The 24,984-nt window shown below is 38.2% G+C and overlaps 1 protein-coding gene across 1 annotated transcript in view; it reads left to right on the plus strand.

The window, feature by feature from the left end:
- The window catches only part of TAF3 (TATA-box binding protein associated factor 3), a 125,700-nt gene that overhangs the window by 11,396 nt on the left and 89,320 nt on the right, over positions 1-24,984 (plus strand). The window contains exon 2 of the mRNA XM_074869728.1: positions 789-1,031. Coding sequence (XP_074725829.1) covers positions 789-1,031 — 243 coding nt within the window. The remainder of the gene's footprint in view (positions 1-788; positions 1,032-24,984) is intronic.

A 24,984-nucleotide genomic window follows, 5' to 3' on the forward strand; every position in this document is an offset into this window, starting at 1 on the left:
TGCTTGGCCAGTAAGGTTTCACTATGCTTTTCATAAAGAAAATAAGGTTTTTGCTGTAGAGGCAAACTTAAATTGCCCCCCAGGAAACCAGCCCCTGAAGTTTAGTATAAAATATTCTCTCCTCATCAGACCATTATTTAATATCCTTGTGTTTCATCTGGGAGGTATATCTAACCGGTAGGTAAAGTGACTCATAGATTATGAAACCTATAGATTTCATCTGGTGGAAAGATACTATGTGAAATATTTTTGTTATCAAGAGATACAGAGATACCTTCTTTTTTTGTTGCCCATAAACTACAGTCGGTTCAACAAAATTCAATTGTTCCTTTTCTAGGTTGAAAAATAATTTTTGGTCTGTGACATACTGTAAAGGGGCACTTTCTGCATATTGAGGGCATGTTTTGTTCATTTGAATTTATTTTATGAAACTGAAAACTATGTTAAGTGGTGTCGCATGGTGTTAATTGACTGTTGTCAGGTAAAGCTGCCTGTTGCCGCTCTCTTTGGTTTTGCTTGAAGTGCTTCTTGAGGTGCAGTTCTTTAATGGTATGAATTGAAACAAGGTGATACAGATCAAAATAAAACACTTTTAAATGAGAATGTTCTTAGCCTGAAACATTGTACAGCCTGATGAACAGTAAAACTGGCAGAACTACGGGGCAGTAATCTCCGTTACCGGTGGTGAGCCGTGGCGGATTGTAATCTCTAAGCGTAGATCTGCAGGTCAAATTTTTTAAACCAGATTTTTGCAAAAATATTGTTCTTTTGTTGTTTTTTTATTACAGATGGCCGCACAGATCCAATTTTGGATGATGTAGGTGATGCCTTCAAGCTTATGGGGGTTAACCTGCATGAGCTAGAAGATTATATACACAATATTGAACCTGTCACTTTCGCACACCAAATCCCTTCGTTTCCCGTCAGCAAGAACAATGTCCTGCAATTTCCCCAGCCGGGAAGTAAAGATGCGGAAGAAAGGAAGGAGTACATCCCTGATTATATGCCACCTATTGTCTCTTCTCAAGAAGGTGCGAAATTAATCCTTTGCTTTAAGTTTTGGTCCCCGTGTGTTTGCGTGTTCGTTTGCATCCTCGAGCAGTTCGGGTTGTGCTGCTGCCCCACAGCAGTCGCTCAGGAAGGACCCGCTGGGTGTTACACAAGCATGGTTTCAAAACTGGTAGCAGTGCTGTGGCAAGTGTATTTTCCACTCTTTTACTCTTCTCCAAGATCAACTGGTGTCAAAATACACTGTGTTAATACACGTTTCTGTAATGCACGTAAATTTTAAGTTTTCAGATAACAATAGAAATGAATGCTTTACATTACCTTTTACGTGTTGGCCTCCCTCATATATACTGCAAGAGCTTACATAATTGGGTAAAGGTAGAAGGAAGGCTGGCGACACTGGCACAGCGTTCCCAGCTCCTGATAGCTGTTTCTTCTTCCTTTGAACAAATTCAACAAAAAAACCAAACCAAAACAAAAAAACACCAGAAAACCTCTTCCATTTAAAATGAATTCAGATTTAAAATAAGGAAGTAAGGGTCGTTTAGAGGCACAGTGCTTGCTTTTAATCCTCTTTGCTAATGTTGATTAGGATTTCATCATCGCTTTTCCGACTGCTCTCCTTCCCTTTCTTGTCCCACAGAGGCAGGGGCTGAGGATCACTGTAACAGTGAAACCAGCTATACAGATGCTACAAGCTGCAGTTAGCCTGAGAATTTTGACAGGGGCAGTGGAAAAAGCAAAATATTTTTTCCATTTTTCAGCTACAAGTGACTCAATTGCTAATAAGATAAACTTTTGAGAAACACAACTTAGTCTAATTTTCCCTTTGAATAGTGAACATCACATGACTATACTTTGTGGGGAAATAAACATATGTAAGCTTGTGGACCGGGTACAAAAATCCCAGACAGAACTCTGTTATCCAAAAGAGTGTAATGAACAGGTGCAATCCTCACAAGATACTTATTTAATTTATAATTTCCCGAAGGACAGATTGGATATCATGCTGTATTATGTGTATTGTTCTTTTTTAAGATCTAAGGTCTCAAAGTCTGCGTGTAGAAATACGTGTAAAAATTCTGCCCAGTGTAAAGATGAACATAAATGACATCGCCTTTTTGGGTGAATGAAATCCAGTGCTGTGCTGGTACAAATGTCGCATGGGGCAGTTTTTCAGTTTAGTAAGCTGTAGTAAGTGTAGGTTCAGTCTTTCATACATCACGTTCAGCTAGATAGTTGCAGTTACGAAGTGCTCCAGTTAGATTAAGTGAAATTATGGTCAGGAACAGTATCTGAAGTGTAAAGGGCTATCAGATACAATGGTTTTAGTGTGTTCAGAACAAATACGCGATTTCCAGTAACAGTGTGAGAACTTACACATGCTGGTGGGTGTTTCTGAAGCTCTGTAGACCTGACTTTTCTGTTTGCTTTAATTGCATAGAATACATAGTTCTTTTATAGATCAATAGCATTTTAGTGTCTCTTGCCTTAATATAACCCAGGAAGTGAAACTGCTGGGTGTCAGTGAAACTGCAGAAATATGTTATTGGATTGATAAGGAGGTATTAAAATCTCCCCCCCATTAAGTTTGTTAAAAGGGTTGTTTTTAAAATCTAACAATGAACTCTCTTAAACCAGGAAGAGACAAACAATGTAAATACCACATATGTAGAGAACATTAGAAAGAGAAAAGTATAGAGGAGGAAGACTTTGAGAAGTGAATAGAGGTTTTAGCTACCCTGTTCTGGCTACTTTCTTGAAACACTTTAGCCAGATTTTTCAGGAGGTAAACAAACACCATTCTGTCAGAGAAATCCAGCATCTTTGAAATGTAACAAGTTACCCAGCAGTTTTGCATTTTGGGTAGGGTTTTTTTTTAACTTGGAAAATCATACTTTAAAAATATGCAAGAAAGATCAAATTCAACAAGGCTCAAAGCGGCTGTAGACAAGTATCTGAACATGGGGAGTGAGAGATGAGAGTATTACAGACTCAGTCTGGCAATACATGACATAGAGAGGCTAAAAATTGAAATGGGGACAGTTGTGTGCTTTTTTGTATGTAACTTTTTATACTCTTTCTCTTGCAAGTTAGATCCAGGAGTTAGATTTTAGCAGTCCTTATAAATAATGTATGAATCCTTTTAACACCCGAAGCAAGAAGATATTATTTCCAAAGTTGGATGAGAACCAGGAAAACTTCTAATGCCTAAGGCTAGTGTATCAGAGGACCTACAGACACAACTTCAAAAAATGAATACAATATTTTTTTAATGGAAATTTAAAGCAAGCGTTAAATACAGCTGCTAAATGCAGGTTTGTTATAGTTGATTTAAAATACTTATAGTTGAGGACATTTTAATTAAATGTTTACTGAAAATGCTATTTGTAATTTTGTGCCCTATGTTGGTTTTTTTTTTGAAAGGGGCAAGGTGAATCAAGAAACTCTGTTGTATATCTTCTGTTGTATTTTACTCCAAGTACAATTCAGAAGAAAAACTTTTACTTTTGCAGATTAAAGGAACGCATCATAAAAATACTGAAGAATTGCAGAAGCTGTTTGAATAGTTTGCAGATCTTTATTCAGTAGGAAAAAAACCCCATGCTGCTGCAAAGATTGTGCAGTTCCTTACATTTGAGCTGTTTTCAGTAGGCAATAAAGATAATTAGGCAATAATGAAGGAAGGCTTCATGTGTGTTACGATGTATAATGTGAATCTTTCAGTCACTTAAAGGAACTGTCAGGAAGACTCATTATGTCCCATTTTATGTTGAAGCCTAGAGCTCAGCTCATGTTATGAATATTTATTTACTGATATGATTCAGAAATTACTAGTGCTGATCTATTTTAGCAATACTATAGCCATTACGGTCTTAAGGGTATGAGCAAAACAAGGTTTATTGGGAGAGGTAGTATCTTTTAATTTTATCAGTTGATCTAGTTAGAAGTACTATCTCTGGTGACAAACTGACTTCACAGGTAATTTTAGCTAGGTGCTTTAGTAAGAAAAAGCTTTTTTTTTATTGTTCATTTTAAAAAAAAAGAACAGTGTTCAGTATGCACCATGACCAGTAGGTGTTGCTAACCTCCTTCTCAAAAGTCCTCTAGTTCTGCGCATGTAACTAACTTCTTATTTCCACTTGCTCTAGAACTGGTGCTGCTGTGTTCAGAGTATACAGTCTACCCAGCAGCTTGTGCGATGCCTTAGTTATCCTTGCCAAAGACTCGATAAGAGCAAAAAGTCCTGTCCAGCCTGAGAGGAGCCGTTTCCACCATATGTACTCAATAGTAAGAAATGCTGAAACAGCTCTCTGAATGATTTCTGAAGTTGTGGGGGAAAGGGAGGAAGGCAAATAGGTTTTCAAGATCTGTAATTTGTGTCAGCTGGAAGTTCAGTTCAGTGGTACAAGTTTTGTTCCAAGAAAGCAGAAAATGTTTTCTTGCCTTAAATATGCCGTGCCTCATTTCAGTAATGTGCACTAACAAAATGATCTGGTGCAGATTCCAAATGCTTGCACTGTGAGGATCTGCATATAAAATTACATATTTTATGAAACAATCTGACTGAGTATTGCCATGGCAAATGTTGGGTTTTTAGCAGTATTTTTACAAAGAACACTGAAGGGATAATTTTATGCCAATGTATCATGATGTTCACTGTCTGCCTATTTTTAATTAGACTCCTTTTTGTTTTTTGAGTTATTTTAGTGCTGTTGTCACTAAAATGTCATGGTAAACTTGTAAGACAGATTAAAAAAGGAGAAAAAAATAAATTAGTTGCAAAACATGATGGTCATGCTTTATTTCTTGTGCTTTAATGTAAAAGAACATACATTTTGCAATAATACATCAACTTCATAGAATTTGTTGATTGCATTTGAAGCAAAATAGTACTGTGCTGAAACTAGGCCAGTTGAGAAGGCCCAGACACTTTTCTACAGCTAATAATAGTCACTATTACATTTTGTGGTAATGTTGAGAGCCCTGGGTCCTGATGCTTTAAGAACATGTATCATTCTCCATAATTAAAACAAAGAAAAGTGAAGTGTGAATACTACATGTGCCATGGTAACCTTATTTCTAAGCTTCTTGGAATGAATTTCTACCTGTACTTGCTGCCTCTTATTATTACCTCATTTTAAAGAATGATTTATTTTTTTTTTAAATAACCACTTTATGTCAATTGCCTTCTTTTCCTGACTTTTTGAAGTCACAAGTAGTCTATCCCTGTTTCTCTGACTGGAAGACTGAAGAAAATGTTGCTTTTGTGTATGCTATACTGTTCACAGACTGTTATATTTGTATGAGATCCTCATTCCTCTCTTACACTGTAATTGTGCTGGAGTATGTCAGAAGAATATGAGGGAGAAGACATCAGAGTCTCTTCCTAGTAGAGATTTTTTGTGGGGAGAGGGGTAGCTTTTAGGGAGTCAAACTTCCTCCTCAATTCTTGCTTCATTTTTTTCTGTCTTCTGCTTCACACCACTTCACTCCCACTTCATAGAGGTTCAGCTCCTTTCCCTTAAAGATGATCTGGAAACAAACGTCATTTTTACTGGGCATTAAGTTTTGTGGTGTTTCATTCCTGATAATGTGTGTTCGAGCACTGGCACTGTATTTCTGATCCATTGACTCAGGATCAGTTCTTGGCACGGTGTACAAATTTGGATTTATTTGTAGCCTTTTCTGTCAGAGCATTTTATTTCCCTGGCAGATCAAAACATAGAATTGTTGATTTTCTTACAGTCCTGCCTTTGCCCCTCTTTGCTGTTGATGTGATGCTAGGACCTTTTACCCACCAAAACCTGATGCTTGCAGCCACCTGGAAGCGTGGAAACCCAGCTGTCAAATTATACATCGTCTCAGAACATCTTTAGTTTTTTCATGCAATGTTAGTTTCTAAAAATCACATTTGAATTGATGAGAAGGGGGGTGTGTGTGTGAAGCAAGGTGCTAATGAAAATAACATGATTTTTGCATCTGATATCTAGGGTCTACTGGTGCTAGAATTGTAATTGTATAAAGCATTAAGCATCACGGTGGTATAAAGCATTAGTGTCTAGCTCCAGTGGCTAGATATATCAGATTTTAAAATTGTCACTAGCCCTTCAGTCTAGCAGTGCTTTCTTTGGCTGTGGTCCAGAACTGAATCTAGCAAGTCTTGGATCTCAGACCAGCGTCATTGGAATCTCTGGTTTCCTGAAGGGTTAAAAAAAGGCAATACCTCTTTCTAAATTAGCGCGTGGTGGGCTTTAAAAAGGATACTGGGATATCAGCTTTGCCATTTTGATAACACAGGTCTCGCTGTTGTAGTTTTTAAGCCTTTCTGCCTTTCTCCAGATCTAATTTAACCCCACAGACTAACTCTTCTTCATTCTAACAGCTGCCCTGGTGATTTAAAAGCAGAAACGATCTTTTCAACAGAGTTTTTCCGGTATATTTGGTTAGGAAACCACCACCCATCAACAAACAGGTACTGTGTAGTCAACCAGTTTGAAGAGTTAAACCCCTGCCAGACTGAACGCTCTGCTCCTGGCTGCTAACCATGCCTGGTTGCTGAGTATTTGCAAGCATCCTTTAGCCGTCCGTGCAGTATGCTGAGTGTTAGACGCTGATTGCTTTTGTGCGAATGAGTCTTCGCGTATGCATCAGCCTAGCAAGGAAGAAGCAACAGGAGAAACAGACAAAATGAGAAAGGCAGCCAAGCTTGAGATGCAGACAGAAGAAAGGCATTGGGAAAGAGCCAATAGGAGAGGCAGATTTCAAAGAAAAAGGAAAATATGAGACAGGAACAAAAAAAGTGTAAAGAAAATGTGCCTGGTTTAAATCTTGCCATTAGACAGAAAAATAACTTTTATAGAAGGCATGCTGATAAAGCTGTAATTGGGAAGACAACTGTATCTTTACCTTTTCTTAAGAAGTTGTATCATAATCAAAAGCATAATTTCTAGTGAAATACTGCAAGAAAGGATTTAATGAGGAAGATTTTTTTTTTAAAAAAAGCTTAAAATGTGAAACTAAATAGACTTTCACCGAAGAGTTTCATTTAATTTACAGCACTTGGAAAAAAAAAAAAAAAAAAAAAGCAGCCCCAATGTAATAAGTGCCATGGTAAAACTTTATCCGTGACAGAAACCAAATCACATACCTGGGATCCGTAGACTATGGAGACTGAAGCATACACTGTTTTATATTCTGTAGGAGACTAGTACCTAACTTTTCCTAATTGTTCATGTCTTTGGAAAAAAAAAAAACCCTCTTGCTTTTTTTGTGAGAAGCATAGTGGCAGCTGGAAGTGGGGCATGGAAGGAAATGGATTAAAAGGGTTTGCATTGGTTTTGGGAGAGAATTCATGATGGGGTTTCATGTTTTTGTTTGTTGGGGTCTTTTAAATGTTGTATCCTTCAAAACAAATAAACTGGTTGGAACCTGGCTGTACCTGAATAAGCAAATCAGAAAATACATTTTATGAAGATGCTGACTCCCAATTTTTTCAAAAAGTAATAATGAGGATTTAGTAGTACTAACTATAAAAATTCAGCATTGTGAAAACGTATTTCTTCAGCTATCTAGTTTTATTCACTGCACGTAGCAAATGAAGTGAACGTGACTTTTCTTCAAGGGGATATCATCCTTTTAAAACCTTCCCACAAAGATTTTTTCTGTTTTTCAGACCTGTTTAGATAACTTACAAGTTGTTAGTGATTCCTAAGGATTCAGATGCAGAAGTTGACTCATAAAAGCCAGCCTTTTGCAGTGAATTATTTACATGGAATTGGAATGAAAGTCATGGATTCTTTCACTGTATTGTGATATGCAAATTGCAATTTTGGCTATAATAAAACTGGAGGAGAAAACGGGACTTTACGATAAAAGGATTCTATTGTCTTGTGTATTTAAAACAGAAATGCTGCCATGATTTTAATTTCCTACTGATCCTTTTTCAGCAAAACTTTTGTCACTTGTCTTGACTCGTCATGTCAGATCAGTTTTTTCCATTTTCTGACAATGTATGACTTTGTTTAGTGCCTGTGTTGCTTCCTGCACTGTCTACTGCTACTATACTTGAGGATTTTATTTCATCTGGATCATCAGACACCTTTGTGCCTTTGAAAGCATAAGTTTCAAATTAGGTTGTCCTCCGATAGCTGTGTGTTACTGTTCTCAAACATTTCAGACTTTCCCTTACTGCACTGAGTACTTTCGGTGACTCTAGGGGAGGGGTGGGAAATGGAAAGTCTCGCCACTGCTTAAAGCAGGATAAAAGAGAAGTGCAACTGGCCTGTTTTAAGGGCTGACCTTGTAACTTTATTATTTTTCAGTGCTTTTGCTTCATGCAAGAGCCTTCCTATTTTTCTTCTCGTCAAATGCTTTTATTTTTTTTACTCTTTGACTTTTGCCACCAAGGATGCTTTAACTTAATGAAAATGTTAGTGATTACTAACAATTCCTGGCATTCAAAAAGCAAATAAAAATTCTTTTAGCTACTGGGAGCAAAACCACAAATTTGATTGTTACCCCCCCACACAGGAATTTGTGCCAGACCTTCTGAGAAATGGCTCATAACCTAAGCAAGCCTTAATTTTGTACTGCATTTGAGAGACTTGTTCGGGAAGGAGATGGAATTAGAACATGTTGGTTGAGTCCTTGTATGTTTATCTGATTTTGAGACATGTGGAACTTAAGTTTCTCCACAATGCCAGCATCCTCCTGCTGCTGATTAACAGCTGTGGCATGTACATGGACACAGGGAAGGGTCCACACCTGGGGTTCAGGAGTTGGCACTCCAGGTAGTTGTTCTGAGTAACGCTGCTGTCCAGAGAAGAGTTACTTGAACTTTTTTCAGTTAAAGACTTTTGAAGTGTCTGAAACATTTCTTTCCTCCTGTGAAAAAAAAAAAAATCCATGCTTGGAGCTATTCAGGAATAGACATTGCACGGTGTTTACACGCACATTTTCAAGTGTAGCTGAGCCTAACCTTGATCTTTGCATCAGAACAAGCCATTGTCTAGACAAAGATCACTAGTCGATTACGGGACCCCTATCTCTCTTGCATTAATCAGGTGAATGACTCATTACAAGCTTCTGCAGACAAGTATGTGGTAGAGTCCAGGTTAAGACCAAGGAACTCTGCCTTCTAATTTTTAAAATTATGACTAAGAAAGCTCATTTGAATTATTTGTCTTTTGCCACACACAGATAAGCACTATAACTTTACCATGCAGCTCTTAACTTGTGTCTTCTTCCAGTCTTCACCTTTGGTACATGTTCCTGTTTTCTCCAACTCTCAACTAAAGGGAATATTAGTGAGTGGGTAAGTCATTAGGAAGGGATAACTCATTTTTGTATGTAGGCAGTTCCACTTCATCCTGCAAGAGCCTGAGAAATATAAAGTTGGATGGATAACAGGGAGAGTTCAAATTAGAGGGCGTTTGGAGACATGACCCTGGTTCATGTAGCAAGACGCTTGGATAATTAAAGTTCATCTGTAACTGAGTGGTTTTTTGGAATCTTTCATTTTTGTAATTGCACTCATTAGAAACATTAATGGCTTTCTGATGACTTGACAAGTCTGTATTTTTATATATTTCTTTAGTTTGGATTTTGTTTCTTTGAACAGCTGTGCGTTGCGTGACTAGGTAAAATGTAATTCTGTTTGCATGTTGTGTATAAATGCATGTTGTTTGAATCGGTTAAGCAAAAGCTACCATAGCATACCTGTGTTTTTGAGAAGCAATGTCAAACTTGAGCTGGGCTGGATCTGGCTTGTATTTAGCCCAAGGCTGTAAAACATAGGGTCTTCAGGTGGTAACACAGTAAGTCACAAATTTCTCTGACTTGGTTTGAGATTAATGTTTCAATCATGGTTATAAGTGATGACGCCACGCTGCCAGAGGTGGTATTTTATATGGAGAGATAAATAGAAGTTCAGCTCTGTGTGTGTGTGTTTAAAATAGTTCGATAACAACTTAAATGACCTTTATTCTGGCCACTTTACAATCTGCAGCATTCTGCTTAATTTATTTTCTTTGGTGAACTTGTTTGCCCTCTGCATTTGCGCTGTTGATGTCTCCTGCTTTCCCATTCCAAAGAGTTGTGTTAAAGGAAGACTCTGTGTTTCATGTGTATTCTTACAGTTGGGATGAAGCATACTTTTCTTCAAACGTTATGAGCTCTCTTCCCTGAGGGGAGGAGGATGGTACTGATTCTGTGCGTCTGAGAGGTACGGCTTAACAGATTGGCCAAATAATCCATCCTGAATTGGAGAGTGAATAATTTTAATACCCCTTATCTTGCATAGATTTTTGTGGATATTCATCTCAGCAAATGAACTTTGCATTTCTAAATGTTTAGAGCAGCATGTTCATTCAGGTACAGCATACTTGAATCTTAATATTGTCCAAGTTTCTCCACGTTTCTCCAGGTTTCTGTGCATGTGGGACTTTGGTTCCAGGCATATTTAAACAAATGTTTGCGCTTGTGTGCGGACAACGCTAATTATGTCTGACAGTCACAATTGGGAATAGCATGGAGGAAATAATAGTTCTTGACCAATCGCTAAAACACAGGAAGTCCTGGTGCCATAGGAAGGGAGAGAAACTCACTTTTCATTTCCTTTTGAGTCCAGTGTGTTCAGATTAACTTTAAAGGGAGCTGAGATGCAGCTCTGAGGATTTAGTCTTCAATCATGTGCTACCTATGCGTGGAGCCCGTCTCAGCAGGCAGGCAGTCACCAGCCAGAAAAGCTCTCATAGCTCAGCTGCTGGGTATCCTATTGCAAATTAAATATGAAACAAGGATGCATTTGGTTTTGCATGAGAAACTTTTAACACATTCATTAAAGAGGCTTTCTTTCTGTTCTGAATATTTTAAATCACAATATCGCTGAAGGTGATAGCTCAACTGTAATCTCTCAGGGATAAATAGTTTCTTTTGCTGTTTTAAAGAGAATTGATGGATTTTTACCATTCTTATGTGCAACAGTTCTAATTTTCTGTAGTACAGGCTTTACATGTTCAGATCAGCAAGGTTTATTGTAATTCAGTTACCTTTTTGGGGAGGTGTGTGTATAAAATATTCCACAAACAAATATTTTCAGTGCGATCAAAACGTGCACATATATTTTTCTTTTTTTAAAAAAAAAAAAGATAAGAGCTACAGTTAAAATCACATATCCTTGTCCAAGGAACTTGAGTTGGGATTTTTTTTTTTTTTTAAGAAGCTTTAGAATTACAAATGAAAATCTATTTAGATTTTGGTGAGATTTAGCCATCCATTTATCCTCTTTTATCATCATACCTTAACTTTTTTTTCCAGAGTCCTTAAAAACATGATATAAAATCACATTGGTTGTGATGAGCTGAAAAATCAAGGTGGAATTTTATTGTTACGGTGTTGCTGTGTAGTTCAGTTACACTTACAAACTGCAGCATGTGAAGGGTTTATCACAATATTGCATATATTGACACAATTCAGGTTTTTTTTTTTAAGACTCTTGGGGAAAGTAAACTTTATGTGAATTAAAAAATGATAAGCATCTTAATGCTTACATTGCAGGTAACAACCTCCTCTTAGATGAGCTGATTTTCACAGAGTACAGCTTATGCATCGTATATGTTTAAAAGTTAAGGTGATTCAGGCTGAAACACTAAATTTCTTCAAAACCTCAGTGTAAACCTCAGTTTTATAAATGGCCTGTCTATTTAAGGAGTTTTTCCTTCACAAAGACATTTCTTCTCGCATGAGCTCTCTAAGCTGAGCTCCTTGCATGTGTTTTTGGTCCGTCTCTGCTGCGCAGAGAGCTGGGTGAGGCGAACTCCCAGCACGTCTTCTAGACCCCCCCCCGGTGTCATTTCACACAGATGGGATGCCAGTGTGAAGCTGCACTCTTAAAAACTAGCCCTGCTGCCTGGTCAAAGACAAAACGCTTCTACAGGTGTGGGAAGTGAAGAAATACGGGCTTGAATTTTGCAGTGTCAGTGGTCCATATGTCCTGTGGAGGGGACATCTGTCCTGTGCCCTGCCATAGCATGCTAAGATTTTCTCAGGTCCCAGGCTAAGCCAAGCAGGGTTGCTGCAGCACTCATAACGGGAGACATCCAAGGCAATCCCGTGAAGCAGGAAATAGTGTTGATTAGTAGATGGCATTTTATAAGAAGCTTGGTCTGCTGTTGAGACTGGCATATTTCAAATGGGATGAAAAATTAAGTCCTTGCCACTTGTGGTGATTAAAGCCTCAGTGGCTCACTTTTCACGAGTAGCATGTTAACCCTGCTGGCACGGTTCCAGTTGGGTTATAGAGTCCTGCCAACCTAAATGCCCCGAGCAGTTTCAAATTCGTGGAGGAGAAGCCGCTCAGCGCTGTTCTGTGCCGCTGAGTAGCTGCCGCATCCTCCCACCAAGATTACTGCGTTTCAGCAGTAATTGAAGTGATGCTGAGTTGAGGCCAGGTCCTATCAACTAAGTGCATGCAGCAAGCATTTTTTTTCTTCTTTAAGTGTAAATCCAGGAGTGCACGCGTGTTTTCTAGGTTAGCGTTAGACCTGTATGTGTGAATGATGATAAATAAATGCAAGGTCGTTACACTCTTTCAGAACGGGGCATAGAGCCCATCCTGGGTCTGCAGAGGAGAGAACCGCGTATGATCTGCAGGTGCTGTGAATGTACTGAAGAAACTGAGACAAATAAACAGAAATATTGATTCCTTTTATCGAGTTTTCTTCCTTTCACGTGCGTATAAGGGCTGCTTTTGTGCATAATATAGATTATCATTTCCGTGTGGTATTTTTAGCAGTCAATGTATAGAAAAAGTGTGTGGACAGTTGGAGTAATTAGATACAAATATCCAAGTAGAGGGACAACTGGTTATAATCTGCTGTGAAAGAAAGGTGTGTGACATGGGAAGGTGATGCTGGCAGTGGCGTGTCGCCAGAAGAATACGTGTTGGGGTTAAATAACTTACAGTAGGATTTTTGTAAAATGGAATAATTCTTATCAGCCCTTGGTGAAACGGCTAACACTTGTGCTGCTTTCAGACTCCAGTGTTACACATGTGCTTATTCTATGCAGTAGCTATTGGCCTTATCTAAATGGAAAACCCTTTCCAGCTTGAGAACAACTTAGCAACTTTTTAATATCAAAAAGAGCACATTATACACAACACATGTACAAGACTCAAAGGAACATGTATGCTGCCTAAAGTTTTTTGGAGCTAGTGTGTGTGTGCGCTAATCTCCTGAGAGTTCATTGCTCCAAGCTTTTATCGAGAGCAAAGGGAGTCAGAGACGAAGAGTTCTGTGCGCTGCCACTCCATCTGAAAGAACCAGCTCCTTTTTCCTTAGTTCAAGGCAATACGCCCAGAAGTATGTGTACATCGTTCCTATCAATGCAGTCACAGGACTCTGACTTTCTTTTTAAGTGAAAATAAATGAAAATGTTTTCATTCTGTATTGTTAAACAGCAGAGGAAGTTTCTGCTACAGTCTAATTGTCTCAGATCTGCTTCTCAGTGCAGCGCATCTTTGCATTGCACTGTTATTACCTTTTAATGTTTAGAAGAGATGAAGTATATTGATAGTATCTCAAGGGAAAGACTGTAGATGCTGGTTTTTTGAGGAAAAACTTAGATGTGGTTTAAAAACCTCCTTTCTTCTGGTTGTCACGGGTTGACTGCAGTTCATACTACTCAGAGTTACTGCAGCCTCCAAATGTCCAGTTTTGCAGTTTCTTTGCCTTAATTGGTGTAAGTTTTGCTTTCCCAAATGATCTTTTATGAAAGGGCAGTGAGATGAGGAAACAAGCGAGCTTCAGAGTGAGAGATCCCGTCAAGAAGTCATGTCCACTTGGTATCACATTAACAGGGAGGGAACACGCGAGCTATCAGATAACACGTTAAACACTATTCTCCAGAATTAGGTGACTTTGTTTCCTTTCCTGCGTTTAGTGTCCCAGCGTCTTGCAAAGGTCGGGGTTACTTTTTGAACAGCCAGAGCTGCATTAGTGCCATTCTTCTTCTGAACAGTAGTTCATTTCTTTCTGTAGTATTAAGGCAGCAGCACCTTTTTATTTTAATGAGCCAAAGCTTCGTTAAACCAGGAACCCCTCCTGGTCATAGGTAGCATGGTACACGAACATATTTAAGGCAATTCAATTTCTGTAAGAAACGGTGTGCAAAGAAAAGTCTTGCTTCCTCATGCAAAGAGCTGGATTCTTAATTACAACGGAGTTGACAAAGAATGACATTTGGCAAAAATCCAGAGCAATACTCAGCCTTGTTGCCTCTTGTTGCAGAGTGAGGCACCTTAACTGTTCAGTCATCACACCTTCTGATTTAATGTAAGGAAAGTTAGAAATATAAGAGGAGATTTTCAAGATTTCCCCCCCACACACACTATTTGAGAGCATATTAATACTGTAGTTATCAAGGCTTTAAATTTCTTAAATGTTAGCTATCTATATTGAGTTATATCACATCTACCTTCACTCTGCTGATGCAGTATCAAGGCTGAAACTTTTATTCTGCAAAACCCAAGTCATTTCTCTCAAGCTTTTATTTTGCCTTTTATGTGCATGTCTCATCTACACCATTCATAGCAAAATATGTGTTCTTAAAATAACAACAGCATAATCTGGTTACGTATGGCAAAGGAAATAATACGAAAGATCAAGGCTTTCTCTAATCTGAGTCCTTATAGCATCTTACATTGCTGGGTGGCCGTAAAATGCATTGCACAAGTGGAATATTATAAGCATTGTGTTAAAATTTCCATTTTTTTAAAATTTAGCATCACTAAAAGACTAGTGTTAATTTTTACTGCATTTTAGTTAGAAATAAACACATTTAATTAATTTTAAATTTACTTTAAATTGCTTACTAGCTCTTTCTCCCACCGCCTCCAAAACAAAGGAGCATATATCCGGGTGATTACTTGTACACCACATGCTGGCTTTCAGAATGGAAACTTCAGGATGGAAGCTGAGAGGAGCCAGACAAGCATATGCAAAGAAAATTAAATGTTTCAGACCGATCTGAGCAGTGGAGATCAGATAACTACAGTCATGGTGTATCTTCTTGGAGGTGGTATTAGAAGTTACTATGCAGTAAACTCTACTAAAGAACAAGAGCTTAGTGTGTGATACACCTGGCACAATTTGGAGCATGAGGTCCAGCGGTTTGCTCCTAGCAATCTCTGTCCTTGGGACACAAAAAAAAAGAGACACCAAAGTGGTCTGGCTGTAGCAGTTGCTAGAGTTTGGGGGGAAAGGAAAATAACAAAAACACTATCCACGCTAGTGAAGAACATGGTCTGTGGTTGAGTTGAACCAGAGCCATCAGGGCACACCAGGCTGTCAGCGACATCATCGCCATTCCTGTTGCAGCTCTAGGAAAAGCACAGGACCCACCACAAGCCTGTCTCCAGTTGCACCCTCATCAATCTGAGGTGCCGAGGACACGGTGATGCTGGGGGAAGGGAGATGATGACTTGGAGGGAGCCAAACCCTTCCTACAAACTTGTTGCGGTAGTGTAGTTCCGGTGTATAACTCAGTAAGAGGAGGTTTTGGCGTGTGACGTGAAAGGGATGTAAGCCAGGTCTTGAAGTGTGTGCCTAAGGTCTGTTGCAGTGACAGATAAAGGTGATGGTGCTAAACAAATTAGCGTGGGTATTAAAAACAGCAGAGCCATGTTGACAGGATGCTTTTGTCAGGTCAATTTGAGAAGAATCTGAGCCCCGCTGTGCTTGGCAAGCTGAACTTGTGTTTAGGTGGATACCCTGTATTGGGAGCGCTCAGAGAATGCTTTGGATCAGAACTTGCACAATACCCTTGTACCATGCACACGTGTAACGATTTCTGCTTGAAGGATTTCCTTATTCAGAGACTAAATCCACATCTTTTTGTTTGATGTTCCTTGATGGCTCTATCCAAGGAAGAGCAGGAATCCCAGCTGAGAAGCAGGATACATCAGTCCAGGTGCCATGTTAAAGGACTGTGCTAGCTCTGCTGGCTGAGCAAGGTTTTGGGATACAGGTGCACCACTGTCAAGTTTAAACTGGTTCCAAGATGTCCTTTCTCCCTGCAAAACAAGGGGGTCAGTTAGTGTCTGGAGTCTGTTAATGAGCCAATTGTACAGAAAATGCATGTCCCACTGTTTTTTCTTTTCTTCAGTCTTCTAGATACCCTGGAAAATTAGATACTTTCCTTTTCCCTCTTAAAACTTGATCAGATGAGATCAAGTGTTTTCCAGTAACACAGCTCTGGTTTTTCACTTTAGTTATCGTATCTCGTTCGCTGCTTAATGCAAATTCAATAATCATATTGGTTCAGACTTCTACACTGACTGCATCGGTGCGTTTTTAACAGTAATATTTTACAGATCACTGCAGAAATGCGTAGGTTGCACACTATTTTCAGAGGAATTTCCAACTTGAAAGCGCGGTAAGCTTTCTTTATATTAGCTAGAAAATCCTGAGGTGTAAAAGCCCAAAAGGTCTATATCACTCTTCTCCCTTCAGATACCACACGTGCAAAAATTTTATAGCATCGTTCCAAGCCTCAAGTTGAGAGAAGTTATGACTTAAGGCTATTGAACATGTAGTTTTCAGACAGCTGCAAGTTCTGCTATTTTTAAACACTTCTTCACATGCAACAAAAGCTCTAGTTATTATGTGCAATAATGTATTCAATAAACTTTGATTTAAAACATTTTTTTATATTTTAGCTGCATTTTGCTAATAAAAAAGGAATGTGAAAGGAAGTATTTTGTGAAGTCAAATAGATGAAGTCTTATGGTAACTTTCTCACAGAAATTCAGCTCCTAAGTGGAATCCATGCATAAGATGTTGTATTTCTAATAGATACAGTTGTTTGGGGGTTTTTTTCGCTGAGAATTATAAATGTCTGAAGCATGATTTAAAATGGAAATAGCATCGTAGCCTTCACTGTCGTGTCACTATCAATTTGCTATAGTTAAACCATCCGCGGAGATAAAATAGATTCAATAGAGCTATCAGATAATATCTTGCAGTCTTTTTATTTAAATGTGCTTCACTCTTAATGCAAAAGAGAGCATTTATATATGTGCCTAAGTACGTTACCGAAAGGGACTAAAGAGACTGTGCTGTTGGTGCTCAGTGAGTTTTGGTTTTCTCTGTTAGCTAGAGTTTTTCTAAACCTCGTATATTCTTTTCCCCCATTTCAACTTTTACACATGTATTACTTCACTAAACTGGCATGTTTAGCAATTTTTTTTTTTTTTTTTTCCTCTCAAAGCTCAATCTTTCCAGCATTCTGGAATTTTCAGTTTTCCTAAGCCGCTTCTAATTTGTGTGTCATTTTCCCAGCTGGAAATGGAACGTGGTTTTACAAACAGTTCTATACTGTTTCCATGCAGTGGTGTGGGTCTTCTGATACTAAGACTCACCTAAATGCTGTAGTCAAATTTGCTGTGCCTTTTCTTTCTGCCAGTGCATGCCTCTTACTAGCGGTTACCACCCCTAAGTATTCCGTGCTTCTCTTCCTAGTTAACAGGTTTCTTGAAATGCATTAAATAATTTTTTTTCTGGTGCCAACATCAGCTTACATTGTTCTAAGCATAATAGTTTACTTATGCATATATTTCTTATAGCTGTCATTTTCCATTAATGTTTGCACCACACTTTTCAATGTTATACTTTCTGATAAGTTTCATTAAATTGGAAAATCCTTGTTTTTAGAATATGCTACAATTAAATTCTTTTGGTTCCTTACTAGATAGCTCTCTCCACTTGCTCATTACCACTTGTCTGCATTCTTTCAGCATCTTTAATTTTTTTGTCCAAGACTTTTCAAGTAAGATTTTGTGATACTGTCAGATATCGAACTTTAAAGCTTCTATTATAGTTTCTAGTTATCTATTATTTTCGTAGTTATTTCAGAAGAATCTGAAAATTGATCAAGTTATCTTTTTTCTTTTTTTTTTTTTTTTCCTTGTCTAATCTTGTCATGGTTTTTTTCTTAATACGTCCTAATTCTGTTATGGGTTGAAGTGGTAGTTGTTAGGGTCATTCTTTTGAAGTATGTGTATATTCTGGACTTACTGATAATATTAATTAGATACGTGTAATAACAGGCAGCTTTAGTAATTAGTGAACTCCTGATAGAGACAGCGCAATAGTTTGAGAGATGAATTTTCTCGAGCAGCAAAACAAAATTATCCAGATGCTCTTCATGTCAGTATCAAAACAATGTTTCTTGATACGTTTCTTGGATTCAGAATACACACCGTTTAGTAGCAACTGGCTGTTTATAATTCTGGAATTTGGTAGTGACAGTTACCAAAGTCAGTAATCTGAGACTACTCAGAATGAAAAAAATGCACAACAAAAATATAGTATGTCGGTTCTACATCACTGAAAAAGTTTTTCTTCTATACAAGTTTTATTATAGAAATGTGCAGATGATATTACACGAGCAGAAGCTGCCAAAAAAAGAAACTGCCCAAGAAGTTCAAAAAAGTCAGTATAAAGGGCAGAGAAAGAGAGAGGCTTAAAGTGTTTGCAGTTTGTATTTCCATCCCTGTTCACCTTCCTGGAAACTTGTCCTGGGTTTGTACTTGGGGCCAGCTGTGCACAGTAGCTGATACAGAGATGCGGCTGTAACCCATGGCTGCCCTTGCAGGCAAATGGTTTTCTTTAGAGTTCTTGCTAAATGGTAAGAATAAAATAATTTTCAGTCTTTTCTTACTAGAGTTTCCTTTTATTTCCGTGGTTTGTGTTCTTCTGAAAAGGCAAAAGGGTCTTCCTTGCATAGCTGGGCAGTGCAGGAGTCTTTGACTCTTAATTTCCCTGGCTGCTGTTATACCCAAACTCGATGGCTGCTGTGGTCCAGATTTAGCATGTCTTAGAGTTTTGAATGTTTATGTCTCCTTAACAGAAAAAAAGTTTTGACATGTATCTTGACACTGTTGCATCAGTGCTAACTGCATTGTTTTTAATCAAATAGAAGATTTACTATTATATCCGATTATTTTTCCTATTAAATGTGCTTGTCTTGGCTTACATACCCCTTATCCTAATACTCAGTAAGACTCTCATTCATTTCCTGATAGGTAAAGACTGGTGTGAGATATTGAGGGTACAAGGAACAGAAGTAAGAAGGAAGAATGAAAATACGTAAGGTTCATTTTTACTGGAAGTATGTTAGTCTGTTAAGGCAGCAGATAGTTTTGTTTTTTTAATGAACAACTGGCTTAATTTTTATAAACAAACTTTTGTGCAGCTGTCTAAAAGGGAAGAAAAATTTGATGACTTTGCCAGTGGAGCAGCCTGCTCAATCACCTTTCTCAGTTCCTAGATGAGCTTTCTGAAGCTTAGACAGTACAGTGGGCAAGAATGCAAAAGCTGGATGTCACCATCCAAGGTTGCTTTCAGCGCTGGTGCTTGTGATCTTACTGAGCATCTGTTGTCTTGCTGTTCTCGCAGCTCTTACAGAGCAGCAGTGCTGTGAGTAGGACAGTCTAATGAGCAGACTGTATTGTTAACAGTATTTGTTACCATTGTATATAAATCTAAAGGAACAAATAATAAGGTGCCAAAAAGGTAAGATGCTCCCTATAGGTCTCTCTTAGCAAAGTTGTCATAGTCACATTTAGTTTCCCCTCTTCAATTTACTTCTTTATATTTATGATGATTCTTCTCTGCTTTCTCAACTTTCAGAATTTTTCCTGAAACTTTTAGAAAACTTTCAGAGGAGAGTGATACAGTTCTGATTTGCTTGACAGGCATCACTGTTTGGCAAGAGTCTTCTACTTATATATGCAAATTATTTATACTCTAAAATGAGAATTTTTGGGGCTATATTGTTTCCTGAATTTGACTAACAGTTTAATATGGAGATAATGTGCTGCTCTTGTTCCTTTTCACTAGGAGTCCTGGTTTGGGTTGGGTTTTTTTGGAGGGGGGAAGGGATCAGATTTCAGTGCATTTCAATAATTTTTAAATCACCCAACTTAAAGCATCTCTTTGGGCTAATATTATATGTGTACAAAAAGCTTTGTTTCTCTTATCCACCAAAGTGTAAATGCGCTAACTCCGTTAACTTCTACAGGAGCAATCCATGGGTAAAAAATTCTCCATTTAGTGCTCTTGTTACTGATACACTGTTTTGGAAGATGTTTCTTGTATTTGTTTACTGAATCTAAAAAAGTGTGCCTGTAAGATCAGATCTAATACGCTATCAGTGATTTTTATGTTGTGGAAAATGTAACTGTAAAAAATTAGTTTGAGGCAATGCATGAATCTATGGCAAAACCATAAATTTACTCGTAGAAGAAAAGCTGCTTTGCATATTTTAGCCTGAATTCACTGTCACAATAAATAGTAGTCACAAAAGCTGCGACATACACCCCAGCTATTGGCAACTGGCTGTATATCGCGATAGGTTAGCATACAGAAATTTAGGCATTCTTCCTCATTTTCATTGAGCAGAGAGCTAAACATATCCTGACCAAGTGCTAAAGAAATGCTTTTAGGGCAGAAGCCAAGATTTCTGTGATTTAGGGAAGGCTACTTTGTAAAGTTACTGTTGTGTGCTGTGAAATCCATGCCATAGGTGTAATAAAGTGTGCTTGGCATTTAGAAGAAGGTGGGTTTATACTCTCCATTTTTAGCTTGCATTGACATCTGCACATCCACTCTGTCTTTCCATATCAATCTGTGGACAGATTGCTTGCAAGTAAAACCTGGTTTCACTTTTTTTCCCCTGGTTTAAAAAAAATAAAAATGTTCATTTGTTGGGGGGGGGGGGGGGGTGTGGGGGTGTGTGTGGAAAGTATTTGCCCCAGAAATGGGCTCCCTTATTCTATAAACAACTTGAATTTGCACAGATGGCTTTCCAGTTTGTACAGGCAGCACTGATCGGTTGGGGGGTGGCAAGCACTCCTGTGTTACTCTGCTTTGCTTTTCCTTGTCTCTGCTAGCTCCAGCCTTCATTTTCTCCTTATTGTAGTGACTGGCAGCAGATATTAGAAGAGGGAGAGAGCTGAGAGCCCAGTGTCTTCTGAGATGGATCTCAAAGATTGGGGGAAACTCTAGAAAGTTATCAGTGCTTAAACCCCAGGTGGCAAATTAATTTGGGTGGCTGCTGTGTCCTTCTGTGGCACCTGAATAGAGAATTCCTGAAAATCTGGATCTTCAGATGAGTGAACAGATAGGTCTGTAGTAAATTAAGGATATATAGATATATATTCTTTTTTATTATTTGTTTGCTATTTCGGTTACGCTAACCTGCTTAAACCCTTTGTAGGAAAAGAAGGTGGCCTGATCTTTCCATTTTTAGCTTTCATGACTCTTTAAAAAGCCTCAGTTTAACACTTAGAGGAAGAAAATGTCTTTGTTGCTTGCTGGACCTCTGTAGCATTTTGCACACTGAACTGTCAAAGCTCTCATGATTCTTCGTTACTGTGATTATTCAGAAAACTATGCAATCATCTTTTTAAGTTTTGTTGACAAGGAGATTAGTTTATGCCAGAGAACTTTTGTGAATCACAGCATGTTGGATTTTCTTAGAAATACGCACTGAATTTAAAAGTCTCCCTTTTGGGAATGAGAAGGAATAATGAAAAGCAGTGATTGAGATTTTAGATTGTACAACTGTCCTGCAAAACTAACATTGCTTTCAGGCAAAAAGCAAGCCCCACCCTTTACAAGCAGGCAGATGTTGCATTCAGGCTACAGATTTAAACAGACAGCAAATAGACCTTTAGGATTCAACAGTAACAGTAAATCTTCCATCATTTGCATAGCATTTTGAGTAAGCAAGTTGATAAATGTTTTTGTCTAGCTTGAACTTATGGTAATATTACACATCCTTGATATTGCATTATTAATATGCTTTTTTGTTGTTACTGCACTGATGTGGCTTAAAGTAATTTTATCACCTCCATTTAACCTTCGGTGTGCATGAGTTTAAATATCTGTCCAGTGGAGGCTCACCTTCTGCAATCTGTACAGTGGTCTCCTGGGGGGAGGAGATAGACTTGTGAAAATTAGGCTCACAACACAGGTTTGAAATTTAAATAAGTGGTGTTTAAGGTCAGGTGCCTGACTCTTCAAAAAGACACACTTTTGATTTCAGCCTTTTCTGTACTACTGTGTTTAAGCAACTAATTTTTCAGGATACAGTGAACCAAAAGTATTCTGGCTTTGCTGGTGTGTAACAGAGGCAAAAAAGAGGTAGGTCTGGGTAGGTGGGTAGGTAGGGTGCAGAAAGCCCAGGGCTGGTAACAGTATGTAGTAAATAAAAAGGCTGTCAAGGTTGCTAAGAACTCATATATTTCTTTGGAATTAGCAGCACCTGTAGGTGCTCCCAACCCTGAAGGTTTATACCTGGTTTTAGCATCCTGATTTCAAGCCATTGTGCTTGATAACGATCACAGAAGACGGTGTCCGTATCAAAGCCTGAGCGAGCATCCCGCTCTCGTTCTCCAGCATCGCCATCTAGATGAGTGTCTGATAGATTGTCACCTCTCAGGAGGCTTGTGAGGTGGTGGAAAAGTTACTGTAATTACAGTATGTGCAAAAAACCTCGCGTCAGGACTGCCAGCCTGCATGCGTGTTTTACACTGAATGTTCTCTGTCCTTTTAATTCACATAAATTGAATATTTCTCAAGAATAGGGCAGGTTTTTTAATTCATATTTTCAAAATGAAAGATCACCATTTCCCCCCAATTTTATAAAAGGTGTCACTAAGGTGAGTTTTAACCTAGTCTGTGTTTGCCCCTTCATACAATCCACCTTGTTCCTCTGCGTACCCAGAGAGCCCGGTGTCTGCTGTGGAGAGGAGCTGAGTTTCAGGGAGCTACTGGTAGGAAAAGGGCTTATACAATTCATGGCCGTTTTGGCATCATGTGCTTCCTGAAACCATAAGAATTATCCAAATTTTATGGCTACAGTCGAATCTAAAATATCTAGGTGCTTGTGGCTGTAGTTTTTTGCAGGTGACAAAAACTATTTGCAAGTTAATCATTAGAGCTATTGAATAACTTCTGAATTTGGGGAAAAGGCAATACTCAGACTTTCAAAACTTCTTCATTTGTATTAGTTGAAATTCTTAAAACTTTGTCAAAAGGAAAAAAAAAACGTTAAAGTGGAAGCAAATAGCTCTTCACTCTTTTTATTCTCCCAATTAAGGTAGGAAGGCCGAGGGGATTTAAAGGAGGGTTTTCTGCAAGATGTCAGTCTTGAGAACTTCCCTTTTTATAGCTATGAAATTGTGCTGCTGCAATAGTTCCCCCAAACACGTAAAATTAGAACGATTGCACTGAAACCAGATTGTGAAAATCCACTCTCTCAGAAAGAGTTTACTTTCATTTGGTCCTTTTAAAATCTCAGTTGTAATGGGAGGGGGTGGGTGGGTGTAATTTGTTTCTTCTTTTTTCTTAAGAAAAAAGGAACGGTGAGGGAGCTGTCAGAAATTTCTATGCTACACTTCTCAGTCATGCTAAGATCCTTTCTCCCCATTTCTGTTCCCCTTTCTTTTTTCCACTTAGCCATCTGAAACTGGAATTTTGAAAAATATCGACCAGTCTCCCCTCAGTGCATAGGATGGCCTTTACATTGCTGGTTTATTGTCAGCAGCCAGACAGCAGTATTTTGGGGGTAGTTACCATCTGGGAAAAAAAAAAAAACCAAACCCAAACCAAACATATCAGCGTTCTTATTAAGATGTATTGAATAATGAAACAGATTTTTTTATTTGGTTTAGATTATTTCATAGCCTGTTTGCTTTCAAAGGTGTTTCTAGTATCATCTAGTTGTGTCTGTCGTAATGCATGAGCAAACTAAGTTGGATCTTAAGAAAAGCAGTGCTTTAGTACGGGATCCTAAACAGATTAGTCTTTGGGAATATCCTCGCTAGATGGATCCTGTGAGTGAGAACAAAACAATTCAGACCTCAGACATTGCTTTTTAAATGCCTTTGAACTACGATTGTCTTTGAAAAGATTAGTTGCAATCTCATTGAAAAATGCACGCTTACCACAATGCCATGCTGGCCTATCATCCCACGGAAAGTTGGATTAATTCAGTTTTGTGAGGGTGCCTAATTTTAAGCAGAAATGATCGCAAAATACCGACGCCTGGTTTTGTGTCCTGTTTGGTGTTCGTGCAATAATTCAGCGTTATTTTGATGCCTCAGCAGAGGGCACTGTTGTAGCATTAAAGGCACTTGAAAGTCTCATCTCCTGCTTTTCTTGATTTTTTTTTTTTTTTTTTTTCTTTTTTGGAAAGTGTTTAATGTTCTCCATGTAATTAAATTCAGTTCCCTGTATAATTAGCAATGGAGCCTTATTCTTTGTGCCACTGCTGTGGATAGTATTATTTTTGTCTCTATTTGCCTTCAGTCAATGCAAAATACTGTTGCCTATCAAAACGTAGAAAGTTTTATTGCTATCTCTCAAAGCGAAGCAGTATTTAAAGGTGAAAATATAAAACTGTGTAGTTAGTTTCATTTAGTTGCTCAGAGTAAATAGGAAACCTTTAAAATTTCTGCTCATGGCTCAGGAAATAGTGTTAATGCGCCGTAATAATTTTACCTTTGTATCTGAATGTGTATTATAATATTTTTGGATCGTCAGTACTTGCAGGTTGTTAAAAATATATATGCAAACCTGTAATATTTAATTATGTGGGAAACCTATTGATTTTATTTGGCAGATATTTTTTTTCCTCTTTAATTTGTTTTCCTCTGTATCTTTGCAAGAAGTTGTACTGTACTGGTGCTGTTTAGCATATTGAAATATTAATTACAGAGTGATCAGGCATAGTTATTTTTCATTAATTGCAAATGAAAAGTAATTACTGTGACCTAGAAATACTTCGTTTGTCCAAATACCTGTAAACATCCTAATTTTTTTATAATTTATGAAGACCAGCTACAAAACATTGTGTCAGAAAGAAATAATTTTCTGAGGCACTAGCGATCTTAGTGCTTACATT

The sequence above is a fragment of the Strix uralensis genome, chromosome 5 (assembly GCF_047716275.1).
Source record: "Strix uralensis isolate ZFMK-TIS-50842 chromosome 5, bStrUra1, whole genome shotgun sequence".
NCBI lineage: Eukaryota > Metazoa > Chordata > Aves > Strigiformes > Strigidae > Strix > Strix uralensis.